Here is a 23,521-nt window from a genome sequence, read left to right on the forward strand (position 1 = left end):
TCAAACCTGGGCTCCTGGCATTGAGAGCCCTGAGTCGTAACCACTGGGAATTCCCTATATATATTTTTATTAATAAATAGTGTCCATTGACAAACCAGGCCTCACATTTTGAACTGATTCAAATAGGGCTTAAAAAAGTGGACTAAGATACAAAACCTTTTACTCCAGGGCCCCAGCCTCCAGGCCACGGACTGGTATGCCTGTCAGATCAGCAGTGGCATTAGATTGGAAATAAAGTGCGGAATAATTGTAATATGCTTGAATCGTCCCCAGACCATTACCTCACCCCCATCCATGGAGAAATGGTTTTCTACAAAACATGTCCCTGGTTCCTAAAAGGTTGGGGACCACTGCTTTACATAGTCCCTGTGTTGAAAGTAATTTGGCTCCTAAGAGGAGGAGCAAAATCTCCTCCACCCATGTATAAAATACCTGTTGGCACTTAAGGGAACTTTTTGGCATGTTATCTCTGCTACTGCTGCTAAGTCACTTCAGTCGTGTCTGACTCTGTGCAACCCCATAGAAGGCAGCCCACTAGGCTCCCCTGTCCCTGGGATTCTCCAGGCAAGAACGCTGGAGTGGGTTGCCATTTCCTTCTCCAGTGCATGAAAGTGAAAAGTGAAAGTGAAGTCCCTCAGTCGTGTCCAACCCTCAGCGACCCCATGAACTGCAGCCTTCTGGGCTCCTCCATCCATGGGATTTTCCAGGCAAGAGTACTGGAGTGGGGTGCCATTGCCTTCTCCAATGTCATCCCTAGGTGTAGCCAAATTTCACCCCCAGTTAGTTTTAATTGTGGGCATTTGCAGTGTACTACAGATGAGCCTCCTTCAGAGTTGAGGTCTAAAGTAACTGATAGCCCATTGTTCTTGTCGATCTTGATTGAAGAGGCCTGGACCTGTTATTTGAGTATACACTGAAAACAGAGCAGATGATAAAACTGGAACACAGCTGGGCCATGATTATTGACAACCAGGCAGAATTAGAGGGTGAACCACTTTGGAGCTTTTCAAGCACCTGTTTTGTAGAAAGTTTTAGAACTGTATTTTCTGGAAAGATGTCTCCATTGTGGAAGTACTTTGTAGGCGTTACTGCTTGCGGTCTTCCGTAGCAGTGACGGGTTTGTGTTTGTGTGTATGCGTCCTTTCTTTTACAGACAGATGCATTTCAGAAACCTGTTCCATTGGAGCAACATCCTGACTATGCAGAATACATCTTCCACCCCATGGACCTTTGTACATTGGAAAAGGTGGGCTTCCATCAAAGAGCCCACAGCTGTCGAGATGACTCAAGATTCGCCCTTACTTCCTAGCCCTGTCTCAAGTTAGATGGCTCTTCTATGTCTCCCCTGTGCCACTTTTATTTGGTTGGAAGAACGCTCATTCCCCTAACTTCTTTGTAACATTTTCCCAAGGATTGCAGTGGGTGTTGAAACCCACTGCTTAGCGCCAAATAGTATTTCTGCTGGTGATTCTAGCCTTTTATCCGAGAAAGTTACAGCTTCTAAGCAATAGTGATTTGATTGATTTGGGGTTTACCCTTCTCTTTCTTTTGGAGGTGTTAATGAGAGCAGCGGGAAGGAAGCAGAGAAAATCAAGTATCTGGGAAACCTTCATGTTAGCAGTAAACATGTGGCTTCTTAGATCTGGACTTATTTCACGGAGAAGGGTATTTCTGTAGTGTCTAACCCTGGTTTTCAAAGGTTCAAACTGAAATTCCATGCTGAAAATTACACTGGTAGCATTTTAGACTGTGTCTGTCATCTTGGTGCTGATTTTCAAATTTTTGGCACCAAAATATTCTTAAAGAAAAACATGAATGAGGAGAAAACATTACTTTATATTGTGTGTATTGATGGACCCACTCCCCCAACCTCCAAAGAGTAAATTCAGCCTGCTTTGGAAAATTGCTCACACCCTTATGGTGTTAAAAAGAAGACATTCCAAAAAGATGAGGTTAGAATCCTAATTTCACAAATTAAAAGCTTTGGAACTTTGGATTAGTTCTTTAACATTACTATATCTCAGTTTCCCTGTCTGTAAAATGGGGATAAGAATGGCTTCATTGAGTTTTTAATTATGAGGCTTTTGGGAGACTGTACAATTAATAATAAATGTGTAAATATATAAAATACCCTGGTTCATTGGAGGAAGCGGCTTGATAAATGACAGTGCTATAATATGGGAAGATTCAGGTTAGTGTGATGAATTCAGTGAATGCATTTTTATAGAGTTATAGATCTCAACTGTAATAGCATCTTGGGAAATGAGTAAAAGCATTAATTAATTTGGCAAATGACTGCTAAGAAAATTATGTGGGGACGCAGGTGTTACAGGCTGTGGCTACAGAGACTCACTGGTGATTATTTTCTGTGGCTTTTCTCCCCAGAATGCTAAAAAGAAAATGTATGGCTGCACAGAAGCCTTCCTGGCTGATGCAAAGTGGATTTTGCACAACTGTATCATTTACAATGGGGGTGAGTGGCTTAGATGACTCTTAGGAAAGAGGGTACGCTGTGTGCGTTGCCTGTTCTCTTGCCTTTCATTAAAAAAAAAAAAAATCAGAATCTTTTCTCATGCATCAGAACCCAGAGCTGAAGAAACTTAACATGTAGATTGCTCATATGTGTGAATAGGGGGCGGTGACTACATGCACTTTAGGGTATGAGCTGATGTCCACTGTTGCTTGTGATTATGTGATGCTTTTACCTGTCCTCTTAATTTTTAAAAAATACTTATTTATTTATCTTTGGTTGCACTGGGTCTTTGCTGCTGCGTGTGGGCTTTCTCTAGTTGCAGCGCGTGGGGGCTACTCTTTGTTGCTGTGCATGGGGTTCCCAACTCGGTGGCTTCTCTTGTTGCAGAGAACAGGCTCTAAGTGCTCAGGCTTCAGTCATGGGGCATGGGCTTAGGTGGTCCACGGCATATGGAGTCTGGGATTGAACCCGTGTGCCCTGCAGGGGCACGCAGATTCTTAACCATTATATCATCAGGGAAGGCCTCCCTGTCCTTCTTAATGGAGGAATAATTATATAAAACAGAAAGCACAGGTTTCACAGGTACATTCCATGAATCTGACAAATGTGTTCTACCTCCGTAACTCCAACCGCAAGTAAGACTCTGAAACATTTCTATCACCCTGTTATATCCCAGTTGCCTCTCTCCCCTAAATCCACACTCCTCAAAAGGAATCACTGTTCTGTTTTCTGTAACTGGGAATTAATTCTCCATATTCTAGAATTTCGTATCGGTGGAGTCTTGACTGTGTTGACAGAGTGTAATATTTTGGGGATTCACTTCTGTTGTATGCATTATTGCTTTGTTTCTCCTTACTGAGGGGTGGTATCAGTATTGTGTCAATATACAATTTATCCATTTCTTTTGTTGATGTTGATGGATATTTGTATTGTTTTCAGTTTTCGGCTATTATGAATAAAGCCGCCCCCCACTGTGAACATTGTTACAGAAGTCTTTGTGTGGACGCTCTCATTTCTCTTGGGTAAATACCCAAGAGTGGTATTGCTAGATCGTTGAGTAGGTTTGTATTTAAATTATAAGAAATTTTACCAAACTGTTTCATCAGTTGGTTGTATTATTTTACACTTCTTCTAGCAGTGTATGTGAGAGTTTTTGTTGTGCCATATCATTGCCAACATTTGATACTGTGTAGCCGTTCTTGAAGGCATGAAGTGTTATGCAATGGCTATTTTATTTGTCTCTAATGACTCGGTATTGGGTACTTTTTGTGTTTATTAGTCATTTATGCATCTTTTGTGCGTAAGACGTCTATTCAGATCTTTTGTTCATTTCAAAAATTGAATTTTTTTAAATTATTGAGTTCTAGGACTTTTCTTTGATTCTGTATAAAGTTTTGTTAATTACGTTTTTGTGGATTAAGCTTTCTGGACAGATTAGAGGAGACTTCCCATTAAAATCTCTTCCATGGGCACCTTTCCTATTGCCCTATCTTCTCCCATAATCCTCTCTGTCTGCCTTCTTGCCGGGTAGATCTTTAAGCATGTCCTGCCCCATCCTGCTCCTCCAGTCCCCTGCTGAAACACTCCTCTCTCTTTTCCTTGTCCTTTAGTCTCAGCCTTTCAGTCCTGAGGAGTTTTCCTTTGTGACCCAGACCGTATTACATACTTTTGTTAAGGGCTCTCAGTACCTGTCCTTCTGCATGACAGTATTTATCACACTTTCTTGATCGTGCTTTTTAAATTTTGAGTTGCTCACCAGGGCGTAAGGTCTTTAAGGGCCTACCTTGTTTCCTATACACGCTTGGGCCTAGCATAGACTGTTGTTAGCTGATGTTTGAAGAAGGAAATATGAGTGGATGACTATCTGCTTAAAGTACATATTTTGCATTACTAATGTGTTTGCAGGGCTGGGGATTCAGGGATGAGAGAAAGATATATATCTAGGCATTGGGAATTTGTGTAAAGGTTATAAACTGAAATACAGAGAAAGGCCAGTAAGATCATATAAACAAGTGAATGAAGCCAGGTAGCAGACAAACAGTAGAATAAGCCAGGATGACCAGTCTCCAGCTGGAGACTGCAGACAACAGGGAACTCCTACCCACTCTGGAGAGGTCACCATTGGACACTCCAGTGGTTTATTGGATACAGAGTTTTCTGATCTGAGTTTTCAAACATGTCAGAAATCTAGGTATTTGTGTGTATGAAATCTTTTGCCACCAAATGTACAATTTCTGAAAACATACTGTTCAATACAACATGGCTTTTTGACCTTCTTGTTCTCTGGTTTAGTGCAAAGGTGAGGGATTAAGAGTTAGACCTGGAGCCATAACCTCAATTCATTAGCTCAGTGATCTCATATATGTGATGACTGCTGAACCTCGGTTTACTCTTAAATGAGACCATTCATGCTTGCTTCCTAATAAGGCTTTTTTGAGGAGTTAAGTTCATTGCACCAGGCACACTGGAGTTAGTCAATTTAATGTTTTCCCTGGACTCTTCTTCTTAGTATTCCCTAGTGGCTCAGAGAGTAAAGCATCTGCTTGCAATGCAGGAGACCTGGGTTTGATCCCTGGGTCAGGAAGATCCCCTGGAGAAGGAAGTGGCAACCCACTCCAGTACTCTTGCCTGGAAAATCCCATGGACAGAGAAGCCTGGTAGACTGCAGTCCATGGGATCGCAAAGAGTCGGACATGACTGAGCGACTTCACTTTTACTTTCACTTCTTGGGTTAGGGTCTGGGACAACGGGCAGAAGAAGGCTCCTTTATTTATATATTTATTTGTTTACGGCTGTGCTGGGTCCTTGTTGCTGCGGGCTTTTCTCTGCTTGCAGAGAGCAGGGGCTACTCTCTGGTTGAGACGCGTGGGCTTCTCGTGGTGACTTCTCTTTTTGCAGAGCATGGGCTCCAAGGTGCTTGAGCTCAGTAGTTGTGGTGCTTGGGCTCAGTTACTTGTGTAATTTTTCTGGACCAGGGATCAAACCTGCGTCCCCTGCATTGGCATGCAGATTCTTTATCACTGGACTACTGGGGAAGTCCAGAAGGCTCCTTTCCACTAATTTGGGCCTTGAAACTATAAAAGCATCTTTCAAATATTAACTTGTGAACTATTGGGAAACCACCACAAATTGTCATCTTTCAGGGAATAGCTCAGCACCAAAGGTTGGTTCCTGGGAAAAGTCAACTACACGGATGTTAGAAGCCAGACATGTCTTGTTTTTAACCTTTAAAGGGTTACTCCCAAGGGAAAGCAAGTGAAAAGGTTGCTAATAGAGGCATAAATCCTAAGGCTCTATAGGTATAAATCCTAAGGTGTTTCTGTGTTTCCATTTGAATTAATCCTATTGTCTTATTCCCTTAGGAAATCACAAATTGACACAAATTGCAAAAGTAGTCATCAAAATCTGTGAGCATGAGGTATGTGTTTCCCACTATCCCCTTTTAAGTGTACCTGGAATGGTGGGTTGGGTACTTGATGGTTCCCATTGATGGAATTGTCCAAGGGTAGTTGTGGAGATTGGAGAATTTGTTGATGCACAGACAGCGTCTTTTGTCTTCAAGGAAAGTAAAAGCAACAGAGGGGGCCCTAGTATGTGATGAAATAACACCCTTACCTTATCTGTGATCAAGAGTATTTTTTCAGCCTTAACTGGTGGTCAAGCCCTGCATGTAGCGTGGAGTTTATGATTTCTTTGCCCCACAGTCTGTGGCATTTCCCTGGGTCCTTTTTAGTTTTCTTCTTTTTTCTTTTTTGTTATAGCACAATTTATATATTTCAAATGGACAAAAAATTAGTATCATTTACAGTATCTGAAGATAAACTGCCTTTGAATGGGAGCTTTCTTTCCAGTACTTTGAGGTCTACAAGACATATCTAGAAAATTCATTACTGTGGAAAATGAAGACTGCTTAAATCGAATGGGAGGCAGGGGAAGGCCTGTGGTTTTCTTTTTGATTGGTTGATGTAATGCTGTCCTTCAGGCGGCTGAGGGAGTTTCATATTTTCTTTAGACGTTGTTAGGCGCCGAAGCTCTTGCAGGACAACTTTGATTCTGTAAGAATTCTGTCATTTTGCTAGCACTGATAACGGCTCTTGGGTCCACTGCTCCATTAAAACTGTTAGCTCCATTCATATTAATTTTTGTTACAAATCTTACAAAGGGGGGTGCTTCTGGGTATTTAGGTCCACATTCTATTTTAAGGCTGTATATTCGGTTTTCACAAATTGTCCGAGCCCGTGGTGGCTGCCATCTTGCGTCGCTGTTGCTCAGAGGCTGACCCTGTCTTCCCTTTCAGTCTTCTTGTGGCAGGTGTTTGCATTTGCCGTTATTTGCAGGAAATGTCCTGAATTTCTCCAAGAGTGTCCCAGGTGTCCTGGAAAAATGCCCCCTAGTTTTGATGGTGTGGATGAAATGAACCTCCTGGGCTGGGCTCGGGCTGTTCTATGTGTGTGGGGAATGGACTAAATTAGGACACTGGGAGATGAGGTTCAGAAAGAGATGATGATGGCTTGGGCTAGGTGAATGCATCAAGGTTGGTGAGAAATAGTCCAATTAATGTTCAGGGTGTTCCCCACCGTGGCACTTAGTTTAGCTAACCTTAGCTGCCAGTATCGTCATGTATTTCTTGAGGACTTGCAGATATAGGGCCCCTGGGAGTGACACATTCTAACGCCTTTTTGCTTTACAGATGAATGAAATTGAAGTTTGTCCAGAGTGTTATCTAGCTGCCTGCCAAAAACGAGATAACTGGTTTTGTGAGCCTTGTGTAAGTTGGGTTTCCTTTTCTATCTTTGTTTTCTGAACTCTCTGCCTTGGATGACCCAGGACAGCTTTCTCCAGGTGGCTTACTGGATGGAACTTTGGATGTTTTTAGATAATTTTCTTGCTGATATAGTTATAGTCAGAAAGGGAGTAATCCAGGTGGGATAAACCTCTTTGGCTAAAAGTTCAAAGCATCATCATTGACGGGGTCTGTTAGTCCTTGAAAACAGCAGGATGCACAGTAACAGAAAAACTCATCAGAGGAAAGACACACCAATGTCATACAGATAGTGAGCCAGTAGTGGAAAATGAGTATGTTACTTACAAGTCACCCGGGTCTATTTTAAGAGGTTTGGAAATCCCTTCTAGGATTAACTCCATGATCTCGCCAAACCATGGTTCTTTTTCTTTCCTTTCTTTAAGATTTGATCAGTGATTTAATCAACACTGACATAGAGCTCAGGAAAGAGCAGGAAAATACAGGGTTATCTGGATTTCCCCCTTTTTTAAAAAAAAAGTCTATTTTTAATTGGAAGATAATTGCTTTACACTGTAGTGTTGATTTCTACCATACACCAACATGAGTCAGTCATAGGCGTACATATGTCTCCTCGCTCTTGAACCTCCCTCCCACCTCACACCTCACACCCCATCCCACCCCTCTAGGTTGTCACAGAACACCAGGTTGAGCTCCCCTGTGTTACATGGCACCTTCCCACTAGCTGTCTATTTTACACATGAGACCATGGTTCTTGAGGATGGGATGGGGGTAGGTCAGTCACCTTCATTGCCCCCAGGGATCTACATTTTCCAAACTGGTGCTTTGTAGAGAGAGGTGTGTTTCGGGGTGGGCTGGGAGTATGGAGGTGGGGGTAGAGGGAATTGGGCAGCAAGACTTGTCATTAGAGTTGAGAATCAAAGCATAGTTGATAGCTTTTTCTGCCTTTGGATATGAATGTCTGAATAGTTCAGGCTTCGAGGAGCACTTGATGAAGAATAAAGCTATGTAGCGCTGCCTGTTATTCTGTGCTGGGTGCCATGTGCATTTAACCCTCCAGCTTAATGGAGAGTGTAGGTATTACTGTCCCTGTGTTGCCCAGAAAGGGTCAGTGTCCTGCTCACTGCCATCCAGCTGGTAGTGGCGCAGCCAGGATTCAAGCCTGGGTTTGTCAGTGCTCACTTCTTCTCGGTTGCTCCATTTAACAGCCTTGCCCAGGCTTACTGGCCACGCATCTGGGGAGACAGACCCTGCTTGAAACTATCCTCTTTCACCTTGTGGCCTGTCTCAGCGCTCCCTTGCCTGAACCTCGCCTACCGAGCTTTATATATGGGTCTTGCTTTCGAATACGTACAAACTCGGGATTTTGTTTTTCTCTTCCTAGAGCAATCCACATCCTTTGGTTTGGGCAAAACTGAAGGGGTTTCCGTTCTGGCCTGCGAAAGCTCTGAGGGATAAAGATGGGCAGGTGGATGCCCGTTTCTTTGGACAACACGACAGGTGGGAGTTAAACACGGGCTTCAAACGTGTAGCTCCAAGTGAGCCTTTGATCCTGCCAATGAATTCGAGAAGGGGCGGGGGGCACGGCTATTATTTGATTGTCATGATACCCACCGATGATCTTGTAGTTTAAAAATACTGGCCTGGGCTGTGTTAAGCCTGATTGTGCACCGGCTTCCGTTTTTTCAGGTAGGTTGGAAAGGATCTTGCTTTCGTGATTTTGTGGATGTACCCAGCATGGGCATAGGTTCCACGGCTATTTTAAGCTCTGCTATTCTTTTTTGTTGTCCATCCCCCCCCCCCCCCCCCGCAGTAAATTAAATCACCGCACAAATTGCTTTTCAAAATAATGCTTTCAGGGATCAGAAACATTTCCCCAGATTGCTGGTAAATGAATCTCCCATTGTCGTGTGGGGTAGTCCCCTCCTGTTCCTTTTTCTGTGGAGCTAAAATGGGAAATTAGAAGGGGTTGCTGTTTTGACAGGTAGGAGCCCTCCCTCCTAGCCTTCCTGCCCTCCCCCTCCTAGTGAATCGAATTATTCTGGCTAGAAGTGAATTACTCTAGCTAATAGCGGCTCTCTGCAGAGCACAGCCCCCCCACCTGCTTCAGAACAACAGGTAGATGGAGATGAGCAGCGGTTAATATCTCCGGCTCTCTTTCAGCAAGTTATGTTGTGATTAAATGAGGCAACCCCCCCCCCCCAGCCACCACTCCCCCCAGAGCCCTAGCAGGCAGGCTGGAAAGTGTTTGTGTGTGTGTATATTTAAAAGACATATTTTGAAAATTATACCCACCCACAGAACATACAGAAAATACAGTTTATCATTTGAAATAACAGCAGAATCTGAAATAATTGCTCCTTGTAAAATTTTCCTTGTCATTTTTTTTTGGGGAAAAAAAAACAAACGAATTTCAAAGTAATCTGCAAAGTCACTTAGCAGGAATCCAAGCAGTGCATTGATAGGAGACAAGATGGAAATTAGCGGAGATGGTTCTGGGATTGATGGCAAGTATTATATTTTGATCTTGACCATTTTTTGTTGGGAAGCTTTCTGAAATTCCCCTTATTCGTTCATTCATTCAAAGAAACATGTTTTCAGTGTGTGCTGTGTGCCAGGCCGAGTGCATGCTACTGTGGCAGCTGACATTGTTTTAAGTGCTTTTTTAAATAGAAGCTGCTTTTATCCCCATTTCCTTGATAGGAAAACCAAGGCCCAGAACTAGAAAGTAGCTCAGCTATGTGACTGTGTTGCCTCTCAAGACATAGCCTCCTCCATAGAGGCTTCCTGTCACTAAGTAAATAGGATATCCCTTTCAATATTTCCTGGGTCTCCTTTAAGAAAAAGAAACCCTTTTCTGAAATCACTTGTAAAATAACTTCATGGAACTTAGGGCACCAATGCCAGACAAAAATGGGAGAGGGTACAACCCCAGTGACTGTGGCTGGTCGGCTCCTGGGGGTGCAGGGTCCCGTCAGATGCGTCGCCCCAGTATCCCTCCAGGTAGGGGTTCATCTTCCACTTCACCAACAGAGTGGAGGCTGGCCCAGTGGGAGGGGCGTCAGCTGTCAGGGCCGCCTGGAGCTCCCCGCTGTTCCTCAGAGCCCCATTTTGGTCCCGACTCCTGTCCACTCGGCTGAAAGCTCCGGAGGCCCTGCAGACGCTGGCCCTGGGGGCGTCTGGCTCCTGCCCAGCCCTCGTTCTGCCTGGCTGCACCTTTGGTTCCTCGGTCCTCTGCAGAATGACAGCAGTGAGTGGGAGCGGATGAGAAGTGGGTAGTTTCCAGCACTCTGAGGGCACGGGTGGGTATTTTGAGGTGTTCCGTGTTCATATGCATCGTGACCTAGCATCACCAAGAGCTGTGAGCTGTGGGTAGCCCGCCTGTGCCCTGGACTCTGCCCCATGGCCAGGCTTTGTTTCTCCCTGGTGGTTTTCTCTTAAAAAATAGGAAGGAGATGCTCTTAACATTTGGGTAAAAGAGAAGATAGAAAGTTTATATTTCCTGCTTTAAAATTTTGGAAGACTTGGTGTTGGGTCCACATTCCCAAGGCACTCTGATGGCACCTGAGCAGGGGGTCCTTGCATTAGACCGGGTGTGAGTTTCCCACCCACGGTTCCCCCCAACAATCCACGTTGTTCCCCATGGCTTTGTACCTGACTTGAGTTTATGGTCTATGAAATCCCTGAGGTCTCCTTGGAAATGCTTATTCCTACTAGATTCCCATCTACATGCTGGGTTGAGGCTAGGGGCATGAGGTATCGCAAAGGCACACCCCGAATGCTCTTGTATCTACTCTTGCCTTCCCCAGAGCATGGTGGTTTTGTTTCCATCTCCTGCTTGCCTTCACTTGGGTGGCTGATTCCAGAAAAGCAGCTCACGTTCTCGTGGATTTCTGCAGGGCACACTAGGATATGAGGGCTGATGGTAGGAAGACAGAACTAGCCTGAATCAAGAGTTGAAGGGCTCATACCCCAAGGCTAATAGGCTGTTTTCCCATTTTTTTCCATGTGAATTATCTCACATTCAGAACCCCTTTTAGGGTTGTGGTTTTCTAACCTTTCCTTCTAGTCCCATGGAGAATTGCAGTTTTAAAAGAGAAAAGAAACCTCTTTATGTCTGAGTGCATGAGAGTGAGATTTGGGGACTAATTATCTTCTCGGAGGTGTGGTCTAGGATCCAGACTGTTTTCTTACTCTCTACCAACCCAGAGGCAAAGGGAATTTATTATTTTTTTAATGGATTAAACTGAATAAGCTATTGAGCCTTTTAATGTAGCTGAGTGTCTTGTTCCCATTCCGTCCTTGTGACAGAACATGCCTGTTAAGTGGATTGTTAATTAAGCATTCAAACCAAGTCATTTTTTAAAAATGGAATATGTGTTTAAGAATCTTGGTAACTCCACCAGGATAATTTGGTTTGCGTTAAGAAAAAAAAGAAAAAACACCATTCTGGAAACAACCTAGGTGGCCATCGAGAGATGAATGGATGGAGTAAATGTGGTCTCTGCACACAGTGGATACTGTTCTGCCTTAAGAAAGCTGAAGCATCGCGGCTGTACCAGAAGGACTTTGGGCAAAGAGGAATAAGCCAGTTCCACAAATACTGGATGATTCCAATTGTAGGAGGTTTCTGAGATAGGTTCATAAAATCAGGGAGTAGAGTGGTGGTTGCCAGGGGCGGGGTCTGGGGAAAAAGGGTGACTACTTACTGATTAACAGATACAAAGTTTCAGTTAAACAACCTGAATAAGCTTTAGAGAGCTGGCATATACCTACAGCTAGCTGTTGAAAAATGTTGCCTGCTCTTATCAGTAGACAAAGGACGGTACTGCCATCAAGCCAGTACAGACACCCAGATGATGAACCCTGAGGGAGCTTAGGATGGAGACAAATGGGTACCCAGCTGCCAAGCGCTCAGCTGCTGCAGCCACCCCCCAGCGGTGCACCCTGAGGGGACTCAGGCTGAGAAAGCCCCAGATAGCTAAGGTGCATGTCAGAGGAAAGATTTCAGTGAACCCAGACTCTTGCATCTCCCCAGACTGAGAAAAATGCTGAATTCCTTAACACAAGATGTCTGGTTTTTCTTTAATAGGAATCTTTTGAAGTTCTGGCTACCTGGTCTTTGTTGCAAAAAAACTCCTGTATATCCTGACTCCTCCCTTGCTTCTTTGGAGCAGTCTCTCAGCGTGATCTGAGAGGCTGCATCCAGGGCTAAAGTCCTCAGTTTTGTCTGCCAAATAAAACATAATTCTCAACTTTTAGGCTGTGCTGTTTTTCTGTTGACACAGCAGTAATGTATGATACACTTGTTAAGAGAGTACATTTGTTAAGAGGGCAGATCTCAACTTAAGTGTTCTTGCACAATCAAATTTGTAAAAAAAAAAAAAAAAACTTAAAAATCTTGGAAACGACCAAGGCTGATTTAAACTCCCTTTCTCTTTTGTGCTCCCAGGGCCTGGGTTCCAATAAATAATTGCTACCTCATGTCTAAAGAAATTCCTTTTTCTGTGAAAAAGACTAAAAGCATCTTCAACAGTGCAATGCAAGAGATGGAGGTTTACGTGGAGAACATCCGCCGGAAGTTCGGGGTTTTTAATTACTCTCCATTCAGGACACCCTACACGCCCAACAGCCAGTACCAAATGCTGCTCGACCCCTCCAACCCCGGTGCTGGTGCCGCCAAGATGGACAAGCAGGAGAAGGTCAAGCTCAGCTTTGACATGACGGCGTCGCCCAAGATCCTGATGAGCAAGCCGATGCTGAGCGGGGGCGCAGGCCGCAGGATCTCCTTGTCCGACATGCCGCGCTCCCCCATGAGTACAAACTCCTCCGTGCACACGGGCTCCGACGTGGAGCAGGACGCTGAGAAGAAGGCTACGTCCAGCCACTTCAGCGCCAGTGAAGAGTCCATGGACTTCCTGGACAAGAGCACAGGTCAGCCCCGGGGAGAGAGGGTGCAGGGGGTCCCTGCGACACAGGGGTTCTCATCTAGGGGACACCTGTCTGGCCCTGCCTACCTGGTGAGCATCACACAGTCAGAGGGAGCTGGGTGGGGGGATCTCATCCCAGTGGAGCCGATTTTAAACTTTAAGTGAGTAAACCCATTGGGATTCTTGCTGCCGTCGTTCAGTCGCTACGTCGTGTCTGCCGCTTTGCGACCCCGCGGACTGCAGCATGGCCCCACAAATGAGAAAAGCGTTCCCCAAAGGCCAGCTGGAGGTCATTCCTAGAAGTGGGCAGAGGTGGCCAGAAATCCTTCAGAGTTCGGTTCAAATGCCTCGGAGATGAATCACAACTTCCTGCAATCGTTTTTTTTTTCTTTCTCAAGAATTGTATTTTAATGGAAACAGTATTTTTCTATCAAAACCAGATACTTGCATTACTGAAGGCTCAAATATTAGAGAAGCATGTAAGGGAAACAAGAATCTTCTCTCCCCAGAGAGAGCAGAGTGCTCCCACTTCTTGAATGGTCCCAGCTGGCCACTCCTCCCCGCGCCCCACTCAGTCTACCAGTCATGTTGCATCTTGCAGCCTGGTTGCTGTAGCAGAGGTAAAGGAGGAAGGTGCTGGTCTCAGATCAGGTCCCATCTCTGTCATTTACTAGCTCTGTGGCTTTAGGCAAGGCGCATGACCCTCCCATGCCTTGGTTTCCCCTCCTGTAACACAGCCATAATGATAGGCCCTGCCTCAGTGTTTCTTGTGAGGATTAATGAACCGATATACATAAGGGGTTTAGATAGTACCTAAGATAATAAGTGCTACAGAAGTGTTGGCTGCTCTGTTATTTATTCTGGTAGTCACTCATCCCATGCTGATACGGATCCGGAGAGGTGTTGCAAAGGAGGGGTGCGGGCTGAGTATAACAAAAGCAAGGATGACTTAAATTGAATTCTTTTCTATCCAGACATAATTCAGTTGCATGTTAAAAACCTATGAGGAGGCTTCCCAGGGAGTCCAGTGGCTGGGACTCTGAGCTCCCAATGCAGGGGACCCAGGTTTGATCCCTGGTCAGGGAACTAGATCCCAAATGCCACAACTGAGACCTGGTGCAGCTAAATAAATAAATATTAAGAAAATAAAACCTGTGAGAACTTTATGGTTTCCTCAAGGAAATGGGTTTACTGTCATTTTTCTTGAAACGTGGCCTTTACTGTTTGCTTGCTCTTGTTCTTTGAGAGGCATAGGTAAAAAAAAAAAATAAAGCTTGACATAAGCGTGATGATGAACGCAGGCAGCCTGCAGGCTCTGGGCTGAGGAGACTGTCGGTGAGCCTCAGGGCACATGCTCCATTCTCAAAGTTTTCAGCCCATGGTTGCTGCCCAGAAATGTGGACTTAGGGTTTCCACGTTTTAACATTCTTATAGAGAAATGGGGAATCTGCCTTTTTATGTAGACTCTCCAGTAATGAAAGTTCAGCTCAAACTATCTTAAGATATCTGCCAGAATGAATATAGCACATCCACAGGTTGGACCACCAGTATTTAGACTTCTGGCCAGAGCATTACCCTTGGATAGCCTTTGCCTTCCCCTCTCCCTACCTCCCTCTTTCCCTTCTTTCCTTCACATAGAACTCTTTAGGGAGCAGGCATCGGGGATTTCCTGGTGTTCCAGGACTGCAAAGTCTCACTGCTGGGGCCTGGGTTCGATCCCTTGTTGGGCAACTAAGATTCCACAAGCTGCATGGCAGCCCCCTCCCCGCTGCAAAAAAAAAAAAAAAAGAGGAGCAGGCATCAGTTAAGAGAACATCAATATCCCCAGAAGATAAATGATGAAGCTTAGTCAATGGTGAATTCAAAAGATTTCCACTCATTTTGGTTCACGCTGTGGCTTCTTTCTGGGTGGCTGCTCATTTTCAAGTACTGCTTGTAGCTGCTCTCTGAATGGCTCTAGGTGGAGCAGAGTTAATCACCAACAGCTTTTGATTCTTCAGAGTGAAGGCTGCAGTCTCTTCTTCAGTTCTGATCCAGCCACGTGGTTGACGGATTCAAGGTTGAATTTTAAGAGCTTTGTTCTGGGATGACATAATTTCTGTTGACATAGCTTCAGAAAAAAAACTTGCCCTTTGCCCCCTTGTTTCTGACCAGAGTCCTTAAAGGCTTCCTTTTATTCCATGACATGATTTCATTTAAGCCAAGTTAACGACATATGGTGTATAATCACACAATCTCCTTAGCCTCTGAGTTCCTATTGAAATCCTACTGTTTGAGAAAGTGTTTTAATGGGCAGCAATCTCATGAATTACTGTTGCCTGAACTTTTTATATCTGAGGTTATCTGAGGTTATTGATATTTCTCCTGGCAATCTTGATTCCAGCTTGTGTTTCTTCCAGTCCAGCATTTCTCATGATGTGCTCTGTATATAAGTTAAATAAGCAGGGTGACAATAGATAGCCTAGACATACTCCTTTTCCTATTTGGAACCAGTCTGTTGTTCCATGTCCAGTTCTAACTGTTGCTTCCTGACCTACATAGAGGTTTCTAAAGAGGCAGGTCAGGTGGTCTGATATTCCCATCTCTTTCAGAATTTTCCAGTTTATTGTGATCTACATGGTCAAAGGCTTTGGCATAGTTAATAAAGCAGAAATAGATGTTTTTCTGGAACTCTCTTGCTTTTTTGATGATCCGGCAGATGTTGGCAATTTGATCTCTGGTTCCTCTGCCTTTGCTAAAACCAGCTTGAACATCTGGAGGTTCACGGTTCACGTATTGCTGAAGCCTGGCTTGGAGAATTTTGAGCATTACTTTACTAGCATGTGAGATGAGTGCAATTGTGTGGTAGTTTGAGCATTCTTTGGCATTGCCTTTCTTTGGGACTGGAATGAAAACTGACCTTTTCCAGTCCCGTGGCCACTGCTGAGTTTTCCAAATTTGCTGGCATATTGAGTGTAGCACTTTCATAGTATCATCTTTCAGGATTTGAAATAGCTCAACTGGAATTCCATCACCTCCACTAGCTTTGTTCGTAGTGATGCTTTCTAAGGCCCACTTAACTTCACATTCCACGATGTCTGGCTCTAGGTGAGTGATCACACCATTGTGATTATCTGGGTCATGAAGATCTTTTTTGGACAGTTCTTCTGTGTATTCTTGCCACCTCTTCTTAAGATCTTCTGCTTCTGTTAGGTCCATACCATTTCTGTCCTTTATCGAGCCCATCTTTGCATGAAATATTCCCTTGGTATCTCTGATTTTCTTGAAGAGATCTCTAGTCTTTCCCATTCTATTATTTTTGTCTATTTCTTTGCATTGATCACTGAGGAAGGCTTTCTTATCTCTCCTTGCTATTCTTTGTAACTCTGCATTCAAATGGGAATATCTTTCCTTTTCTCCTTTGCTTTTTGCTTCTCTTCTTTTCCCAGCTATTTGTAAGGCCTCCTCAGACAGCCATTTTGCTTTTTTGCATTTCTTTTCCATGGGGATGGTCTTGATCCCTGTCTCCTGTACAATGTCACGTACCTCAGTCCATCTTGATGCTTTTGAACTGTGGTGTTGGAGAAGACTCTTGAGAGTCCTTGGACTGCAAGGAGATCCGACCAGTCCATCCTAAAGGAGACCAGTCCTGGGTGTTCATTGGAAGGACTGATGCTGAGGCTGAAACTCCAATACTTTGGCCACCTCCGGCGAAGAGTTGACTCATTGGAAAAGACCCTGATGCTGGGAGGGATCGAGGGCAGGAGGAGAAGGGGACAACAGAGGATGAGATGGCTGGATGGCATCACCAACTCGATGCACATGAGTTTGGGTGAACTCCGGGAGTTGGTGATGGACAGGGAGGCCTGGCGTGCTGCGATTCATGGTGTCGCAGAGTTGGACATGACTGAGCGACTGAACTGAACTGAACTTTTCATCACCATGATTTTTTTTTTTTTGCTATAGTGTGCATACTACCTGTTTTATTACATTCTTATATATTAGACCCACAATTTAGCTTCATGTGAAGATAAATAAAATACATAGGCTCATGTGTTTAAATTGCTTGCTTTTTTTTTTTCACCTAACGTACATGAAATTAGCACATAGCTTGTACAGTAAAACATGTTGGTCCGTGAACCACTGTGGATGATTCTACACCATATTTCAGGAAACACAGTTCAGAGGAGTACGAGGAACACATATTGTGTGCTTAATTAAACTTCTCTCATCCCTCGAGAGGGGCAGAGGTTGAAGTGATGCCAGAATTCCTGACAAAGTTCATTATTTGAGTGACTTTTGAGATGGTGAGTTAGCAGATGCCCCATTTCAGTAGAATTTAAAATCTTGTTTCCGAAACATAATCTGCTTGCTAGTATGTATCTGGGTTATTTTGCTGATCATTAGTTAGGCAGCCAATGAGTAGTGTAGGAAGAGAAGGTATTTATTAAAAATCTTTTTAGTCTTAGAAACTGTCCCCTTTCTGGTGCCAGATGGTAAATATTTTAGGCTTTGTAGGTCTCTTGTCAACTCTGCAATTACTCAACACCTTGTTTGTGTTACTAAAATAGCCATAGGCAGTAAGTATGCGACTGTGACGCTGAAATTTGAATTCCATATGATTGTTATGTTTTCAGGAGCTATGACTCCCGTTTTTTTCTCCCCTAAACCACTTAAAAATGGTAAATACCCTTCTTGGCTTTGCAGGTGACTCAGCAGTAATGAATCTGCCTGCATTGCAGGAGATGCAGGTTCAGTTCCCAGTTGGGCAGATCCCCTGGAGAAGGAAATGGCAACCCACTCCAGTATTCTTGCCTGGGAAATCCCATGGACAGAGGAGCCTGGCGAGCTATAGTCCATGGGGTCAAAAAAAGAGTTGGACACGAGTTCGTGATGAAACAACAAGAACAGCACCCTTCTTAGCTTGCAGGCAACACGGGTTGGTTTGCCAATATGTGGTACAAACTAAGAGAAACTCTGAGTCACTCTCCTCCGTTTACAGAAGGCAAGTTGAGGTCTCTGAGAAGAAAGAGGGAGTTCCACAGCCAGATTCTGAGACTGGCTTTCTTTGCCCTGCATGCCACTGCCCTCTGCTGTTGGCAGTGATAATGGCATTTAGTGGAAGAAGACATGGATATTTGTTGAAATGCCCCCACAATCGTTGAGAATGTAACTTGAGACAAGACTGTGTTTTATCTAAGATTGTATTAAAATAGTAGCTTGTCATAGGATTGCAAAACCTTATTAGTTTCAGCAGGGAAAAATTTACAGTCTGCAGCATAAACGTACACATTGAAATAAGTTATTAGATAAAAATTTCATGAGAGTTTAGAAACCTCCTTTTGTTTAGGGCATTGAGGAGCTCAGAATCACGTGTCTAATCCTCAGGGCTGGTTTTAGTCTTCGAGGAGCACTTGGGTCAGCCAGAAGCTGTTCACTCCTGGAATCTTGTCTTGTTACGGGTCAGAGTAGTTTATATTCTCCATGCTTTGTCTGCTTCCTCTATCTAGACCTCCTGGCCAGAATCGATGCCTTGCCAGTATTTTGCTTGCAGGATCCTGTTGCATTTTATATGCATATTGAAATTATACCTATAAAATTACAATTAATATGTATTAGAGTAAGAATCCTGGGGCCTGGCTTTCACCAGCCTCTGGGCTAATGGTGGTTCTTTGGTCTTGCAGCTCCACATGGGTTACTCCAGGGAGAAGGGAAGATGGTTTCGTATACACTTTGCCCTGTGAAATCAATACCTATTTGTCATAAAGCAATGGTCAGTTACAAAAACTGAAGTCAGGGATAATCCCACCTTCCACAGTCAGCCCTTAGAGATTGTTTCCTGAACTTTTTCTTTTTTGGCTGCGCCACACAACATGCTGGATCCTAGTTCCTCGACTAGGGATCAAACCTTGGCAGTGAACATGAGGAGTCCTAAGCACTGGACTTCCAGAGAATTCCCCGTCCTGAGATTTTTTCTATGTTAGTTGACACAATCATATGCCAAGTTGAAAACTCAAGTACTTTGGGGGATCAGGCAGATACAGAAATATGCGAGGATTGGAAGTGATAGGGACTGAACTGAAGCAGAAATCTGCTTGTCATCATGACCATTTAACCACTCATGGGTGCTGTATCTGTAACGCTTCTCAAAGCAGTACTGACTCTTCCTGTATGTGTGTGCTGAGCTAGAGACCTGTGCTTTTTTAAAGTCACTGGGTGGCCCTCTCCCCTTGCTGGTTCTAGCCAAGTGGAAAGGTTGGCTCAGTGTTGCCACGTTTCTGTGTTGTTCAAGAGAAATCCCAAATATTTTTTAAAATGCAGACTACCCCAGCTTTTACACGTTATCTCCAATTTTAAAAAATAGCTCAGAGGGACTTCCCTGGTGGTCTAGTGATTTAAGACTCTGCTCTCCCAGTACAGGGGGCATGGTTCAGTCCTTGTTGGGATACTAAGATCACACATGCTGTGGGATCTTACAAACCAAGACAAGTGAAAAAAACTGTAAGCTGCATCAAATGCATCTGCGAACTATGTGCTTCGTGGACCACCTCTTTAGTGTAGACCTATTTAACTTAACCTTGGATTCTGAATGGGCTCCCCTGGTGGCTCAGATGGTAAAGAATCTGCCTGCATTGTGGGATACCCTAGTTCGATCCTTGGGTTGGAAAGATCCCCTGGAGAAGGGAATGGCTGCCCACTCTGGTATTCTTGCCTGGAGAATTCAATAGACAGAGGGGCCTGGCGAGCCACAGCCCACGGGGGCCCAAAGAGTGGGGCACGACAGAGCGACTGAAGCTGAACTGAGAAAAATAAAACTGTGTTCTGACTACTTTTCCATGGTACTCAATAACCATGCAGAACAGCATTTCTGTCCTGTACTGGATCACCCAGTGATTCTGTGCTCTGTAGGTCCTTTCTGGTGCAAGATGCCAGCAGCCCTTTGAATGTATAGGTTGCTTCCAAAGTTCTGTAAGTAGAGGAGCTGAAGCATGAATTATAACTCCTCCACTGGCTACCCCACCCAGAGTGCTGGGGTGCGTGGGAGGAAAGGGCCCTTTTTTTCTAATTTAATTCTACAGCTTGTATTTCATGTAGTCGAAAGGGCACTTAGCACAGGCTGGGGGTTTTGTGAATGTAGATAATAAATGATGTGTTTTAGCCGGCACTCGTGAATTGTACGTCAAAGTAGATTATCTGATTAAATTATTTGTGACTTCAAAGGCAATTAGGTCTTCCTTTGGGCAAGATTTATGGCTTTATAAAAGGATTGGCATCCATTTGAAGGCATAATTGAAACGAGCATTTCCAAATGTCTTTCTGCTTTTGAAAATGTCTAGAGTGATTTAAAACAGGGTTTCTCAACCCCAGCACTACTGACATTTTGGGCCGGATGGTTCTGTGTGGTGGGGCTGTCCTGTGCCCTGCAGCATCCCTGGCCTCCACCCATTTGATGCCAGTCTACACCCCTGCCATGGTCAGAGCCTCTCCAGACACTGTCACACATCCCCTGTGGGGGGGCATGGTCATCTCTCCAGTCCTCATGGGGAATCATAGATTTAGGTACCATGCTTTTGGTTTTCAGCACCAATAAAACTTTGCTTAGCTTTCAGGTTTGAATCTCTTCAATATTTATATTTCATCATTTCCCCTGAATGTAAAATATTCCTTTGAAATTTTAACATTGTAGAATAAATAGTCCCTTATTCCATCCTGAGAGGTGACAGCTACTAAGAACTGGGTGGTCCTTCAGATTTTTAATGTGTATAATCACGTTGATGATGACAAGAATAAAAATTATTTTTGTGTGTGTGATAGAATGGCATCATACTGAACTTTTTGCTCCTTTCAACTTGGCATTGTGTCTTTGACATCATTTTATTTGCATGCACTTATTATTGGGCTTCTCTGGTGGATCAGCGGTAAAGAATCTGCCTGCCAATGCAGGAGACACAGGTTTGATCCCTGGGTCAGGAAGATCCCCTGGAGAAGGAAATGGCAACCCACTCCAGTATCCTTTGCCTGGGAAATCCTGTGGACAGAGGACTCTGGAGGGCTGCAGTCCATGGGGTTGAAAAGAGTTGGACACGACTTAGTGACTGAACATCAGCAACAGTTCTCATTATCAACAGTAGGTAGATTTTATGAAGTCATATGAATGCAGATGTTTTAAACAGATACATCAAGTTGTTTTCTTAATGTCAACTATATATAAATATATACAGAGAGAGAGAGGGAGAGAGAGAGTCCTTGCTCACTTTCTAACCCCTAGTGCTGAAGATATTTTGGCCAGCTTAGTATTTTACATGTTTCTCTAGATGGTCATGAATAAAAGTCTTTAAGAACATATCTATTGAATCTATTGAATCATACAGAATTCCTCTCACTTCCTTACATTTTTTATATTAATAAATATATTTTTACACCCATTTTAATGCTTCCACCACCAACAAAGCATAGTAAAAGCATTTTAAAAAGAGCAAAATGGTCCATAATCTAAATGCCTCTAGTTGACTTTTTTTTTTTAAAGCGATGAAACAACTAAACGCACATGGTTAGAATTAAAACAGAATGAAACCCAGGCAACATTAGAGCAGGTGAGAAAGGTATATAAGAAAAAACTAAAGGATTTTTTTTTTTTGGTAATCCTTGAATTCTGGGCTCCAGGTTTTCTCCAAAGTTTCTATGGCTATAGAATGTGCTGATAGGAAAAAAAAAGTATGCATTCATTTAAGGATGTGGGACTGCTTTTGGAAAGTATTTACACATATAGGGGCATTTCTGTACACTTGATTTTCTCTCTCTTTTTTCCACACTTTTTCTTTTTTGGCTGTACTGTGTGACTTGTGGTCCAACCCAGGCCCTTGGCAATGAAAATGCAGAGTCTTCACCACTGGACTGCCAGGGAATTCCTTGGATGCCCTGTAGGTTTCATTTTTATTTTTTAAAATATTTATTTATTTGACTGCATCAGGTTTTAGTTGCAGCACGCTAGACCTTCAGTCCTTGTTGTGGCATGCAGGATTTTTTTTTAATTGCCATATGGGAACTCTTAGTTGAGACATGTGGGATCTAGTAGGCTGACCAGGGATCAAACCCAGGCCCCCTGCATTGGGAACACAGAGTCCCTGGACCACCAGGGAAGGCCCGAGGTGTTACTTTTTGTAACAAGTGTACCATGCAGATGGAAAGGCTGTAGGATAGAGCCTATAAATAGACAGACTGTGTCTATTTATCTCTGTGCCTCTTTAGCTGAGTTTACATTTATTTATATCCAACTCAAGTTTCTCGCTAAATGTGCTTCTTGAGCTTTTGTGTTTTTTTCTCTGGGCTGCTTATCCATGTTTCTCCCTTGGATGCTTAATCACTCAGAATGCCTTCAGTAGCTGCAGAATATCGAGGAGATGGTGTACATTGGCACCTGTGTAAGAGAGAGGTTTCATTTTGATTGTCTTTATTGCTTATTGTGACCACAGTCACGAGAAGAGAAATGGAGACCTGATTCTTCAATTAATCATCTCACATATCGACTCATTCTGGCAGCTCAGGTGCCTGGCAGTGTCAGAGGCCGGCAAGGAGCCTGCACTTGTAGAGCAGAAGGGGCGCTGGGGCCATCTTAGGTGGCGCCAGCAGGGAGGGCTTCAAGGAGGTGGTGTTGGACCCAAATGTAGAAGACTGCCAGTCAGTATGATTTGAGTGGGAGTGGTGGGTAGGGGGGAGGGTGTCTTTCCTGGGAAATTCCAAGTGTAAAGGTTTGAGGTGGGAGCAGACTTGATCTGGAAGGGCTAAGCACAAAAGGCCACATGGCTGGAGGTTCTAGAAAGAGCCGAGGAAAGGTCCTTGGTTTTTATGCTGGCCGGCAGGACGTTCCTTTTCCTTGTTTTAGGTGCCCCACAGCTGCTAGGTGGAGGTGCCCTGGGAGAGGGGTGCTGTGGCAGGCAGTTGGGGGACCAGGAGTGGGAAGCTTTTACAGGGTCTCTGTGGAAATGGTAGGTAAGGGCAGTGTTTCCCAACCTTCCCCCCCACCCCGGCCCCCATTGATTATCACCCCCTAAGGAGCCTTTTTTGCCACTTTCTTCCTAATTGTCCTCCCGTGAATTTTTTAAGTGGAGGTGAGAATCACATAACAGAAGATTGATCATCTCCGAGCCAGCAGTTCAGCGGTGTTCAGTGCACCACAACACTGCGGTATTGTGCATTCACCGCTGTTACTCTTCTGTCCCCGCAGAATCAAACCCTGTATCTACCAAGCCACCCCTCCTCATCCCTCCGCCTCCCCCGCCCCATCCTTCTCTCAGCCCTGCCCCGCCAACCACCAGGCTGCATTCTATTTGTATGAATGTGCCCATTCCGGATATTTCATTTTAGTGAAATCCTGTA

The 23,521-nt window shown here is 44.1% G+C and overlaps 1 protein-coding gene and 1 pseudogene across 19 annotated transcripts in view; one reads left to right on the plus strand and one right to left on the minus strand.

Annotated features, from left to right (window-relative positions):
• Positions 1-23,521, plus strand: part of ZMYND8 (zinc finger MYND-type containing 8) — a 123,107-nt gene that overhangs the window by 51,866 nt on the left and 47,720 nt on the right. For all 19 annotated transcript variants that reach the window (XM_040248121.1, XM_040248129.1, XM_040248130.1 and 16 more), the window contains 6 exons: positions 1,154-1,246; positions 2,386-2,473; positions 5,836-5,891; positions 7,164-7,241; positions 8,620-8,735; positions 12,688-13,169. In XM_040248121.1, coding sequence (XP_040104055.1) covers positions 1,154-1,246; positions 2,386-2,473; positions 5,836-5,891; positions 7,164-7,241; positions 8,620-8,735; positions 12,688-13,169 — 913 coding nt within the window. The remainder of the gene's footprint in view (positions 1-1,153; positions 1,247-2,385; positions 2,474-5,835; positions 5,892-7,163; positions 7,242-8,619; positions 8,736-12,687; positions 13,170-23,521) is intronic.
• On the minus strand, positions 6,361-7,093 carry LOC120868952 (annotated as a pseudogene).

This window comes from Oryx dammah, unplaced genomic scaffold, assembly GCF_014754425.2.
Source record: "Oryx dammah isolate SB20612 unplaced genomic scaffold, SCBI_Odam_1.1 HiC_scaffold_10, whole genome shotgun sequence".
Lineage (NCBI taxonomy): Eukaryota > Metazoa > Chordata > Mammalia > Artiodactyla > Bovidae > Oryx > Oryx dammah.